Source organism: Notolepis coatsorum (genome assembly GCF_963971535.1).
Source record: "Notolepis coatsorum genome assembly, contig: SCAFFOLD_457, whole genome shotgun sequence".
Classification (NCBI taxonomy): Eukaryota; Metazoa; Chordata; class Actinopteri; order Aulopiformes; family Paralepididae; genus Notolepis; species Notolepis coatsorum.
The window spans coordinates 3,721-16,613 of NW_028171500.1; the positions used below are offsets into that span (position 1 = coordinate 3,721).

At 54.1% G+C, this 12,893-nt stretch overlaps 1 protein-coding gene across 1 annotated transcript in view; it reads left to right on the plus strand.

The window, feature by feature from the left end:
* Positions 1 to 1,439: 1,439 nt before the first annotated feature.
* Positions 1,440 to 12,893, plus strand: part of LOC311248252 (BMP/retinoic acid-inducible neural-specific protein 3-like) — a gene marked incomplete at both ends in the record, with an annotated part of 110,362 nt that continues 98,908 nt past the window's right edge. Inside the window, 1 exon segment of the mRNA XM_084339170.1 lies at positions 1,440 to 1,690. Within this exon segment, the coding sequence (XP_084195296.1) occupies positions 1,440 to 1,690 (251 nt within the window).

Genomic DNA, 12,893 nt, shown 5'->3' on the forward strand with positions numbered 1-12,893 from the left:
GAGCTGTGCAGAGCACTCAACACGCCATTCCTCTCAGTCACGTGACATCATCACACACCTGCACACCACATTTGGTTCGCCTGCGTTCACATAGCAATTTGTCAGGCGCACCGAACTTTCTGAACAATGTCACACGGTCGAAAAGGGCGCTCGTCTATTGGACACAATGGAGAGTGAAGATCCCTCCCTTTCAGGAAGTGAAATGCGCGTCAACACAAACTGCGTGAAGCGTGATAGTAGCAGAGACGTGGCATTGATCCATCGTTCGATTATAATTCCCGTTACCGCCATCCTCTCGCTAAACAACTTGTACACCTCGTTGTTTTTGTGAGTGCCCACATTCCCCACAAGCAGCTGTTTTATTTGGTCTTCTGCCCCCCAAGTCTGTCCACGAGACATGTTTACACAGTGTGCTTGTTTTGCAGTGAATGCCGCGCTGCGGTAATATTAATAATAATAACAGCTGTGTTTTTTTCTTCCTTCTACCCCAAGATGCACAGTAGATAGATAGATAGATAGATAGATAGATAGATAGATAGATAGATAGATAGATAGATAGATAGATAGATAGATAGATAGATAGATAGATAGATAGATAGATAGATAGATAGATAGATAGATAGATAGATAGGTAGGTAGGTAGATAGATAGATAGATAGATAGATAGATAGATAGATAGATAGATAGATAGATAGATAGATAGATAGATAGATAGATAGATAGATAGATAGATAGATAGATAGATAGATAGATAGATAGATAGATAGATAGATAGATAGATAGATAGATAGATAGATAGATAGATAGATAGATAGATAGATAGATAGATAGATAGATAGATAGATAGATAGATAGATAGATAGATAGATAGATAGATAGATAGATAGATAGATAGATAGATAGATAGATAGATAGATAGATAGATAGATAGATAGATAGATAGATAGATAGATGCAGTGTGCTTGTTTTGCAGTGAATGCCGCGCCGCGGTAATAATATAATAATATACCCAAGATGGTTTATCAGGTGACTTCCTACGTTTGGTCCGATGAAGCGAACCGAGACCTACGTTTTCAGGCGGACCAGAGTTCGTGTGTTTGGTCCGCGGACCGAGTTCGACGCGCATTCACACAAACCCGAAAAACCGGACTATCGAATTCTGGTCCGATAGTCCGGACCAAACAGCCCCTGTGTGAAAGCGACCTAAATGGCGTCTTCTTCTTCTTCTTCTTCTTCTTCTTCTTCTTCTTCTTCTTCTTCTTCTTCTTCTTCTTCTTCTTCTTCTTCTTCTTCTTCTTCTTCTTCTTCTTCTTCTTCTTCTTCTTCTTCTTCTTCTTCTTCTTCTTCTTCTTCTTATTCTTCTTCTTCTTCTTCTTCTTCTTCTTCGACAGGACGCGGTGCCGCCTGGAGGAGGATGAGGTGTCTCTGGAGGAGGAAGCATGAGCTGTCAGGTGATCAGTCTTAGACGGCTGCTGCTGCTGCTGCTGCTCTGGGAGGGGCTGGCTCTGCTGCTCTGCTGGGGCGGGGCTGGGGGCGGGGCTGGAGGCGGGGATGGGGCAGGGGGCGGGGCTGACTCCGCCCCTCTGGGCTGGCTGCTGTCGGACAAGGGGCCCTTCCATCGGTCCCTGGAGTTCACGGAGTGCGTGGAGCGACAGCGGCAGGGCTTCAGCACCAGATACAAGATCTACAGGTGAGACGGCGTGCGTGTTTTTAATTGATTGATTGAAAACTTTATTTAACAGATTGCAGAATGGGTACAATACAGTACGGCTCAATACACACACTTGTTAAGGGGATGCAGACCAGAGAAAGACTTTCGTCTTGTTTACATCAGGGTCCCCCATTTTCAATTAATCGTAACATATATGACATACATGACATACAGATAGACAGTACTGCTACATCTATACATTTATGACATACCAGATCTACAAATACAGTACTGTTTGAGATACAAAAAGAGTCTAAAAAAGAGAGTATATACATTTGACGAAGAAACTGTACATTGGAGGAGGGGGGTGGGGGGGGGGGGGGCTGTACATTGGAGGAGGTTGGTTTTTTACACAGGATGTTAGCCTGTACCTTCTGGCAGGGGCACTGCCAATGGAAATTAGCCTTTTGGCTCAAATTGGGTGCATTTACATTTGTAAAATGTTTTATTAATGTACACTGTCCCCCTTGAACAAATAAAGTAAACCTAACCTAAGTGGTACAGGGTTAAAACAGTTAACAAATAAAATAATTATTAATAAAAAATAGAATACAGGATAGAAATAAAATAGAACAGCACAAGAAAGAAATAATATCACAAGAAATTAAAATAAAAAGCTAACAGTCAAAGGCCTTTTGAAACAGTCGTGGTGGTGCAGCCGTGCAGGTGGTGGTGCAGCCGTGCAGGTGGTGGTGCAGCCAGCAGGTGGTGGTGCAGCCGTGCAGGTGGTGGTGCAGCCGTGCAGGTGGTGGTGCAGCCGTGCAGGTGGTGGTGCAGCCGTGCAGGTGGTGGTGCAGCCAGCAGGTAGTGGTGCAGCCGTGCAGGTGGTGGTGCAGGTGGTGGTGCAGCCAGCAGGTGGTGGTGCAGCCGTGCAGGTGGTGGTGCAGCCGTGCAGGTGGTGGTGCAGCCGTGCAGGTGGTGGTGCAGGTGGTGGTGCAGCCAGCAGGTGGTGGTGCAGCCGTGCAGGTGGTGGTGCAGCCGTGCAGGTGGTGGTGCAGGTGGTGGTGCAGCCAGCAGGTGGTGGTGCAGCCGTGCAGGTGGTGGTGCAGCCGTGCAGGTGGTGGTGCAGCCGTGCAGGTGGTGGTGCAGCCGTGCAGGTGGTGGTGCAGCCGTGCAGGTGGTGGTGCAGCCGTGCAGGTGGTGGTGCAGGTGGTGGTGCAGCCGTGCAGGTGGTGGTGCAGCCGTGCAGGTGGTGGTGCAGCCGTGCAGGTGGTGGTGCAGCCGTGCAGGTGGTGGTGCAGCCGTGCAGGTGGTGGTGCAGCCGTGCAGGTGGTGGTGCAGCCGTGCAGGTGGTGGTGCAGCCAGCAGGTGGTGGTGCAGCCAGCAGGTGGTGGTGCAGCCGTGCAGGTGGTGGTGCAGCCAGCAGGTGGTGGTGCAGCCAGCAGGTGGTGGTGCAGCCGTGCAGGTGGTGGTGCAGCCAGCAGGTGGTGGTGCAGCCGTGCAGGTGGTGGTGCAGCCGTGCAGGTGGTGGTGCAGCCAGCAGGTGGTGGTGCAGCCAGCAGGTGGTGGTGCAGCCGTGCAGGTGGTGGTGGTGCAGCCGTACAGGTGGTGGTGCAGCCGTGCAGGTAGTGGTGCAGCCAGCAGGTGGTGGTGCAGCCGTGCAGGTGGTGGTGCAGCCAGCAGGTGGTGGTGCAGCCGTGCAGGTGGTGGTGCAGCCGTGCAGGTGGTGGTGCAGCCAGCAGGTGGTGGTGCAGCCGTGCAGGTGGTGGTGCAGGTGGTGGTGCAGCCGTGCAGGTGGTGGTGCAGCCGTGCAGGTGGTGGTGCAGCCGTGCAGGTGGTGGTGCAGCCGTGCAGGTGGTGGTGCAGGTGGTGGTGCAGCCAGCAGGTGGTGGTGCAGCCGTGCAGGTGGTGGTGCAGCCGTGCAGGTGGTGGTGCAGCCGTGCAGGTGGTGGTGCAGCCGTGCAGGTGGTGGTGCAGCCGTGCAGGTGGTGGTGCAGCCAGCAGGTGGTGGTGCAGCCGTGCAGGTAGTGGTGCAGCCAGCAGGTGGTGGTGCAGCCGTGCAGGTGGTGGTGCAGCCAGCAGGTGGTGGTGCAGCCGTGCAGGTGGTGGTGCAGGTGGTGGTGCAGCCGTGCAGGTGGTGGTGCAGCCGTGCAGGTGGTGGTGCAGCCGTGCAGGTGGTGGTGCAGCCGTGCAGGTGGTGGTGCAGGTGGTGGTGCAGCCAGCAGGTGGTGGTGCAGCCGTGCAGGTGGTGGTGCAGCCGTGCAGGTGGTGGTGCAGCCGTGCAGGTGGTGGTGCAGCCGTGCAGGTGGTGGTGCAGCCGTGCAGGTGGTGGTGCAGCCAGCAGGTGGTGGTGCAGCCGTGCAGGTGGTGGTGCAGGTGGTGGTGCAGCCAGCAGGTGGTGGTGCAGCCGTGCAGGTGGTGGTGCAGCCGTGCAGGTGGTGGTGCAGCCGTGCAGGTGGTGGTGCAGCCAGCAGGTGGTGGTGCAGCCGTGCAGGTGGTGGTGGTGCAGCCAGCAGGTGGTGGTGCAGCCGTGCAGGTGGTGGTGCAGCCAGCAGGTGGTGGTGCAGCCGTGCAGGTGGTGGTGCAGCCAGCAGGTGGTGGTGCAGGTGGTGGTGCAGCCAGCAGGTGGTGGTGCAGCCGTGCAGGTGGTGGTGCAGCCGTGCAGGTGGTGGTGCAGCCAGCAGGTGGTGGTGCAGCCGTGCAGGTGGTGGTGCAGCCGTGCAGGTGGTGGTGCAGCCAGCAGGTGGTGGTGCAGCCGTGCAGGTGGTGGTGGTGCAGCCAGCAGGTGGTGGTGCAGCCGTGCAGGTGGTGGTGCAGCCGTGCAGGTGGTGGTGCAGCCGTGCAGGTGGTGGTGCAGCCGTGCAGGTGGTGGTGCAGGTGGTGGTGCAGCCGTGCAGGTGGTGGTGCAGCCGTGCAGGTGGTGGTGCAGGTGGTGGTGCAGCCGTGCAGGTGGTGGTGCAGCCGTGCAGGTGGTGGTGCAGCCAGCAGGTGGTGGTGCAGCCAGCAGGTGGTGGTGCAGCCAGCAGGTGGTGGTGCAGCCAGCAGGTGGTGGTGCAGCCGTGCAGGTGGTGGTGCAGCCAGCAGGTGGTGGTGCAGCCGTGCAGGTGGTGGTGCAGGTGGTGGTGCAGCCAGCAGGTGGTGGTGCAGCCGTGCAGGTGGTGGTGCAGGTGGTGGTGCAGCCAGCAGGTGGTAGTGCAGCCATGCAGGTGGTGGTGCAGCCAGCAGGTGGTGGTGCAGCCAGCAGGTGGTGGTGCAGCCGTGCAGGTGGTGGTGCAGCCAGCAGGTGGTGGTGCAGCCAGCAGGTGGTGGTGCAGCCGTGCAGGTGGTGGTGCAGCCAGCAGGTGGTGGTGCAGCCAGCAGGTAGCACCTGTAGTTTTAATTAGTAATAGGAACAGCAGACAGGACTCTACCGCTCAACATCAATGCTAAGTAAGATATAGAGTTAGGGTTATAAAAATCCAAACTATCCCCTTATTAACACAACACAATGATTCAGTGTCTTCTGATGACATCACTGGAGGATGTCTTTAAACTCACTAAACCCAATAGCTGTCTAACTGAATGTGTGGTTTGGGGGACGTGTGTGAGATTGTGTGCAAAATAAATCAGCCTTGTTTTTCGGTGAAGTGCCCCTTTAACCCTTGGCTTTGATGTGCATGAGTATATTCACACTGCTACCTCCTCAGGCCTGCTCTGCCCCTGGGCTCTAACCCTAACCCTAACCCTAACCCTAACCCTTTGATGTGCAGGAGTATATTCACACTGCTACCTCCTCAGGCCTGCTGTGCCCCTGGGCTCTGATTGGACCCGTGTCCATAATCTATCTCCCAGGAAAAGATCATTTGCTAGCTGCCTCCAATGGCTACTGCATCATCCAATAGACACAAGGGCCTAAACTGGATAGACTTCTTCTCCTTATAGACACCATTGTGCCGTCTTTGTGGAACACTTTATTGAGCCTGGCTCATTAACTTCCTCTGAATTGTTATGTCTTTATATGGCCTTAAGGACAGAATGTCTGGATGAGTTAGGAAAATTGCTGAACCCCAAAGCCTTATAACCTGTGGGAGGTGTTATGTAATCCTCGTTAGGGATTTAGAAATTGTGAGGTTTTCTATTAAGTCATGTAGTCAGTAATGAGTACAGCTGTACAGTGCCGGCTGATAAGAGAGTGTTCTGTGTACGTCAGTGTGTATGGCAAGACGTGGTGGTGGTGGTTAACCATCTGTAGTGTGGTGTTGAAAGGGTTAACCTTCTGTAGTTTGGTAGTGAAAGGTTAACCTGCTGTAGTGTGGTAGTGAAAGGTTAACCTTCTGTAGTGTGGTAGTGAAAGGTTAACCTTCTGTAGTGTGGTAGTGAAAGGTTAACCTTCTGTAGTGTGGTAGTGAAAGGGTTAACCGTCTGTAGTGTGGTAGTGAAAGGGTTAACCTTCTGTAGTGTGGTAGTGAAAAGGTTAACCGTCTGTAGTGTGGTAGTGAAAGGGTTAACCGTCTGTAGTGTGGTAGTGAAAGGGTTAACCTTCTGTAGTGTGGTAGTGAAAGGTTAACCTTCTGTAGTGTGGTAGTGAAAGGTTAACCTTCTGTAGTGTGGTAGTGAAAGGTTAACCTTCTGTAGTGTCATAGTGAAAGGTTAACCTTCTGTAGTGTGGTAGTGAAAGGTTAACCTTCTGTAGTGTGGTAGTGAAAGGTTAACCTTCTGTAGTGTGGTAGTGAAAGGTTAACCTTCTGTAGTGTGATAGTGAAAGGTTAACCTTCTGTAGTGTGGACGTGAAAGGGTTAACCTTCTGTAGTGTGGTAGTGAAAGGTTAACCTTATGTAGTGGTAGTGAAAGGGTTAACCTTCTGTAGTGTGGTAGTGAAAGGTTAACCTTCTGTAGTGTGGTAGTGAAAGGTTAACCTTCTGTAGTGTGGTAGTGAAAGGTTAACCTTCTGTAGTGTGGTAGTGAAAGGGTTAACCGTCTGTAGTGTGGTGTTGAAAGGGTTAACCTTCTGTAGTTTGGTAGTGAAAGGTTAACCTGCTGTAGTGTGGTAGTGAAAGGTTAACCTTCTGTAGTGTGGTAGTGAAAGGGTTAACCATCTGTAGTGTGGTAGTGAAAGGGTTAACCTTCTGTAGTATCGTAGTGAAAGGGTTGACCATCTGTAGTGTGGTAGTGAAAGGTTAACCTTCTGTAGTGTGGTAGTGAAAGGTTAACCTTCTGTAGTGTGGTAGTGAAAGGGTTAACCATCTGTAGTGTGGTAGTGAAAGGGTTAACCTTCTGTAGTATCGTAGTGAAAGGGTTGACCATCTGTAGTGTGGTAGTGAAAGGTTAACCTTCTGTAGTGTGGTAGTGAAAGGTTAACCTTCTGTAGTGTGGTAGTGAAAGGGTTAACCATCTGTAGTGTGGTAGTGAAAGGGTTAACCTTCTGTAGTATCGTAGTGAAAGGGTTGACCATCTGTAGTGTGGTAGTGAAAGGGTTAACCTTCTGTAGTGTGGTAGTGAAAGGTTAACCTTCTGTAGTGTGGTAATGAAAGGGTTAAAACCACCGTTTCCACCATTTGGGGTCTAAATGATTAATAAATTATTAATAGGCACAACAATTCCTGTAATTGGTCCAGAATCAGAGAGATCACTTTAGTCGGCAGCCGCAAAGCAAGCTGCAATGTAATCAATAAGCACGTCAAAGTACGTCAAAGTACGTCAAAGTACGTCAAAGTACGTCAAAGTACGTCAAAGTACGTCAAAGTACGTCAAAGTACGTCAAAGTACGTCAAAGTACGTCAAAGTACATCAAGTACGTCCACTAAAAGAGCTTTTTTTGTCTCTGACAAAACTATTTCATTTATATAGCACACTTTAAACTCAGTGAGATCTCAAGGTGCTTCACAGCAGAAGAAAAAAAAAAAAAAAAAAAAAAAAATGTAATAAAAGGTTTAAAACATGAAAACATTCAAATGAATGAAATAAAAACGCAAGAATAAAAACATAAAACATAGGAGCAGATTAAAAAACAGGCCCTAGTAGGAAGGCAGAGTAAAATAGATGGGTTTTAAGGCTGAGGCCTTGAAGGCAGTGAGGGAGTCTGAGGCCCTGATGGACCCCGGCAGCTGATTCCACAGGCGTGGCCCCCAGTGTGGAACAGGCGTGGCCCCCAGTGTGGAACAGGCACGGCCCCCAGTGTGGAACAGGCGTGGCCCCCAGTGTGGAACAGACGTGGCCCCCAGTGTGGAACAGGCGTGGCCCCCAGTGTGGAACAGGCGTGGCCCCCAGTGTGGAACAGGCACGGCCCCCAGAGTGGAACAGGCGTGGCCCCCAGTGTGGAACAGGCACGGCCCCCAGAGTGGAACAGGCGTGGCCCCCAGAGTGGAACAGGCGTGGCCCCCAGAGTGGAACAGGCGTGGCCCCCAGTGTGGAACAGGCGTGGCCCCCAGTGTGGAACAGGCGTGGCCCCCAGTGTGGAACAGGCACGGCCCCCAGAGTGGAACAGGCGTGGCCCCCAGTGTGGAACAGGCGTGGCCCCCAGTGTGGAACAGGCGCGGCCCCCAGAGTGGAACAGGCGTGGCCCCCAGAGTGGAACAGGCGTGGCCCCCAGAGTGGAACAGGCGTGGCCCCCAGAGTGGAACAGGCGTGGCCCCCAGTGTGGAACAGACGTGGCCCCCAGTGTGGAACAGGCACGGCCCCCAGTGTGGAACAGGCGTGGCCCCCAGAGAGGAACAGGCGTGGCCCCCAGTGTGGAACAGGCGTGGCCCCCAGAGTGGAACAGGCGTGGCCCCCAGAGTGGAACAGGCGTGGCCCCCAGAGAGGAACAGGCGTGGCCCCCAGTGTGGAACAGGCGTGGCCCCCAGTGTGGAACAGGCGCGGCCCCCAGTGTGGAACAGGCGTGGCCCCCAGTGTGGAACAGGCGTGGCCCCCAGAGTGGAACAGGCATGGCCCCCAGAGAGGAACAGGCGTGGCCCCCAGAGAGGAACAGGCGTGGCCCCCAGTGTGGAACAGGCGTGGCCCCCAGAGTGGAACAGGCATGGCCCCCAGAGAGGAACAGGCGTGGCCCCCAGAGAGGAACAGGCGTGGCCCCCAGAGTGGAACAGGCGTGGCCCCCAGAGTGGAACAGGCGTGGCCCCCAGAGAGGAACAGGCGTGGCCCCCAGAGTGGAACAGGCGTGGCCCCCAGTGTGGAACAGGCGTGGCCCCCAGTGTGGAACAGGCGTGGCCCCCAGAGAGGAACAGGCGTGGCCCCCAGAGAGGAACAGACGTGGCCCCCAGAGAGGAACAGGCACGGCCCCCAGAGTGGAACAGGCGTGGCCCCCAGAGAGGAACAGGCGTGGCCCCCAGAGAGGAACAGGCGTGGCCCCCAGAGAGGAACAGGCGTGGCCCCCAGAGAGGAACAGGCGTGGCCCCCAGAGAGGAACAGGCGTGGCCCCCAGAGTGGAACAGGCGCGGCCCCCAGAGTGGAACAGGCGTGGCCCCCAGAGTGGAACAGGCGTGGCCCCCAGAGTGGAACAGGCGTGGCCCCCAGAGTGGAACAGGCGTGGCCCCCAGAGAGGAACAGGCGTGGCCCCCAGTGTGGAACAGGCGCGGCCCCCAGTGTGGAACAGGCACGGCCCCCAGTGTGGAACAGGCGTGGCCCCCAGAGTGGAACAGACGTGGCCCCCAGAGAGGAACAGGCGCGGCCCCCAGTGTGGAACAGGCACGGCCCCCAGTGTGGAACAGGCACGGCCCCCAGAGAGGAACAGGCGCGGCCCCCAGTGTGGAACAGGCGTGGCCCCCAGTGTGGAACAGGCGTGGCCCCCAGAGTGGAACAGGCGTGGCCCCCAGTGTGGAACAGGCGTGGCCCCCAGTGTGGAACAGGCGTGGCCCCCAGTGTGGAACAGGCGCGGCCCCCAGAGAGGAACAGGCACGGCCCCCAGTGTGGAACAGGCGTGGCCCCCAGTGTGGAACAGGCGTGGCCCCCAGAGAGGAACAGGCACGGCCCCCAGTGTGGAACAGGCGTGGCCCCCAGAGAGGAACAGGCACGGCCCCCAGTGTGGAACAGGCGTGGCCCCCAGTGTGGAACAGGCGTGGCCCCCAGAGTGGAACAGGCGTGGCCCCCAGTGTGGAACAGGCACGGCCCCCAGAGTGGAACAGGCGCGGCCCCCAGTGTGGAACAGGCGCGGCCCCCAGTGTGGAACAGGCGCGGCCCCCAGAGTGGAACAGGCGTGGCCCCCAGAGTGGAACAGGCGTGGCCCCCAGTGTGGAACAGGCGTGGCCCCCAGTGTGGAACAGGCGTGGCCCCCAGAGTGGAACAGGCGCGGCCCCCAGAGTGGAACAGGCGTGGCCCCCAGAGAGGAACAGGCGTGGCCCCCAGAGTGGAACAGGCGTGGCCCCCAGTGTGGAACAGGCGTGGCCCCCAGTGTGGAACAGGCGTGGCCCCCAGAGAGGAACAGGCACGGCCCCCAGAGTGGAACAGACGTGGCCCCCAGAGAGGAACAGGCGCGGCCCCCAGTGTGGAACAGGCGTGGCCCCCAGTGTGGAACAGGCGTGGCCCCCAGAGAGGAACAGGCACGGCCCCCAGTGTGGAACAGGCGTGGCCCCCAGAGAGGAACAGGCACGGCCCCCAGTGTGGAACAGGCGTGGCCCCCAGTGTGGAACAGGCGTGGCCCCCAGAGTGGAACAGGCGTGGCCCCCAGTGTGGAACAGGCACGGCCCCCAGTGTGGAACAGGCGCGGCCCCCAGTGTGGAACAGGCGCGGCCCCCAGTGTGGAACAGGCGCGGCCCCCAGAGTGGAACAGGCGCGGCCCCCAGAGTGGAACAGGCGCGGTGCCCAGAGTGGAACAGGCGCGGCCCCCAGTGTGGAACAGGCGCGGCCCCCAGTGTGGAACAGGATGGAGAGGAGGTCCTGGAGGTACAGTAGGTCAGACCTGAGTGACCTGGACGCAGGTTGAGGGGAGAGGAGGTCCTGGAGGTACAGTAGGTCAGACCTGAGTGACCTGGACGCAGGTTGAGGGGAGAGGAGGTCCTGGAGGTACAGTAGGTCAGACCTGAGTGACCTGGACGCAGGTTGAGGGGAGAGGAGGTCCTGGAGGTACAGTAGGTCAGACCTGAGTGACCTGGACGCAGGTTGAGGGGAGAGGAGGTCCTGGAGGTACAGTAGGTCAGACCTGAGTGACCTGGACGCAGGTTGAGGGGAGAGGAGGTCCTGGAGGTACAGTAGGTCAGACCTGAGTGACCTGGACGCAGGTTGAGGGGAGAGGAGGTCCTGGAGGTACAGTAGGTCAGACCTGAGTGACCTGGACGCAGGTTGAGGGGAGAGGAGGTCCTGGAGGTACAGTAGGTCAGACCTGAGTGACCTGGACGCAGGTTGAGGGGAGAGGAGGTCCTGGAGGTACAGTAGGTCAGACCTGAGTGACCTGGACGCAGGCTGAGGGGAGAGGAGGTCCTGGAGGTACAGTAGGTCAGACCTGAGTGGTTTATGGCCTTATAGACCAGCAGGAGAACCTTGAAGCTGATTATGTAAAGGATCCTACAGAGACCTTGTGTTTCCGCTTCCTCCTGTCTCTGTGCCGCTCTCTGCGGCTGCGGGGGGGTGGGGGGGGGGGGGGGGGGGGGGTGCTCTCTGATGTTCCCAGAAGGAGTTGCAAAGAGGAACTAAATCTATTATGTGATCAGTCTTAACTCAGATGATATTTTGTACATACTTATTGAGTGATTGCTTTTGTGCCGTTTTCCTGCCAAGCTTCCGCGTGTACCGACGCCAGGTCACCACAATAACTGAGCTAATAACTTTACCTCCACTCTGTCTGCAGCAGGTCTCTATTCTAACATCCCAGGTCGACACAGGAACTTTAGCTAATAACTTTACCTCCACTCTGTCTGCAGCAGGTCTCTCTACTCTTGAAACAACATTTTCCTTTAGGAAAAGGTGCTTTGGGTCGTATCTTTTAGTATTTCGTCTCTTGGACTGGCAGTATCTTTTAGTATTTCGTCTCTTGGACTGGCAGTATCTTTTAGTATTTCTTCTCTTGGACTGGCAGTATCTTTTAGTATTTCTTCTCTTGGACTGGCAGTATCTTTTAGTATTTCGTCTCTTGGACTGGCAGTATCTTTTAGTATTTCTTCTCTTGGACTGGCAGTATCTTTTCTTTTAGTATTTCTTCTCTTGGACTGGCAGTATCTTTTAGTATTTCGTCTCTTGGACTGGCAGTATCTTTTAGTATTTCTTCTCTTGGACTGGCAGTATCTTTTAGTATTTCTTCTCTTGGACTGGCAGTATCTTTTAGTATTTCTTCTCTTGGACTGGCAGTATCTTTTAGTATTTCTTCTCTTGGACTGGCAGTATCTTTTAGTATTTCTTCTCTTGGACTGGCAGTATCTTTTAGTAGTTCTTCTCTTGGACTGGCAGTATCTTTTAGTATTTCTTCTCTTGGACTGGCAGTATCTTTTAGTATTTCTTCTCTTGGACTGGCAGTTTTCTTCTCTTTGGGAAGAAAGGGTCAAACTGAGTGTTTTCATCCATTTGTTTTCAGCGTGTCCCGATCCAACACAGGTAGTCTATGAAAAGGTCTGGCTGGACATTGTGTCGGTACAATTAGTTTGTGCACAAACACAAAGGTCCCCGCCCGCGTTTCACTGTGTGCCCTGTGTGCCGTGACAAATAAAACTCTTGACTTGACACACCATAGTTTTATATCTTTTAGAGATAACACACCTCTCTGTATTCCAACCAGACGAAACTAATCTTCCTCACCGACTCACTCCAGTTTCCACCATCAGCCTCCTGCAACCAGTCACGCCTAGGGCTGGGCGATAAAACGATAACGATAATTATTGCAATATATTTTAATAATCGATATCGATTGATAATAAAACAAATATCTAAAAAATAATAATAATAATTATATATATAATAATAATAATAATAATAATTTTGGCCAATCCTAGTCGACCATCCAAATCCTTAGTCGGGGACAGCCCTAATATATATATATATATCATTCCATTTGGGCTGTGGGGGGTGCTTAATGTCTGAAGGAGTCGACTGAAGGATTCTTGTCCTCTGCAAAAGCATGCAATTGGTCCACTGATGGATACATCTTGATATGTGTCTAGTATAGTGTGTTCATTAGATGGGTGAAATCCTCTTTCAGTGCCTCTGTGCCTGTTTTCGTAGGCAGTTAGCCTCTGGTATGCGTGCCATTAGCGTTAGCCACGCTTCTAGGCCTCTTTTCTTTTGAAAGAAATGATAAAAAAAAAAATATTAAAAAAAAATATTAATTTTCTTTTCTTTTTTTTTT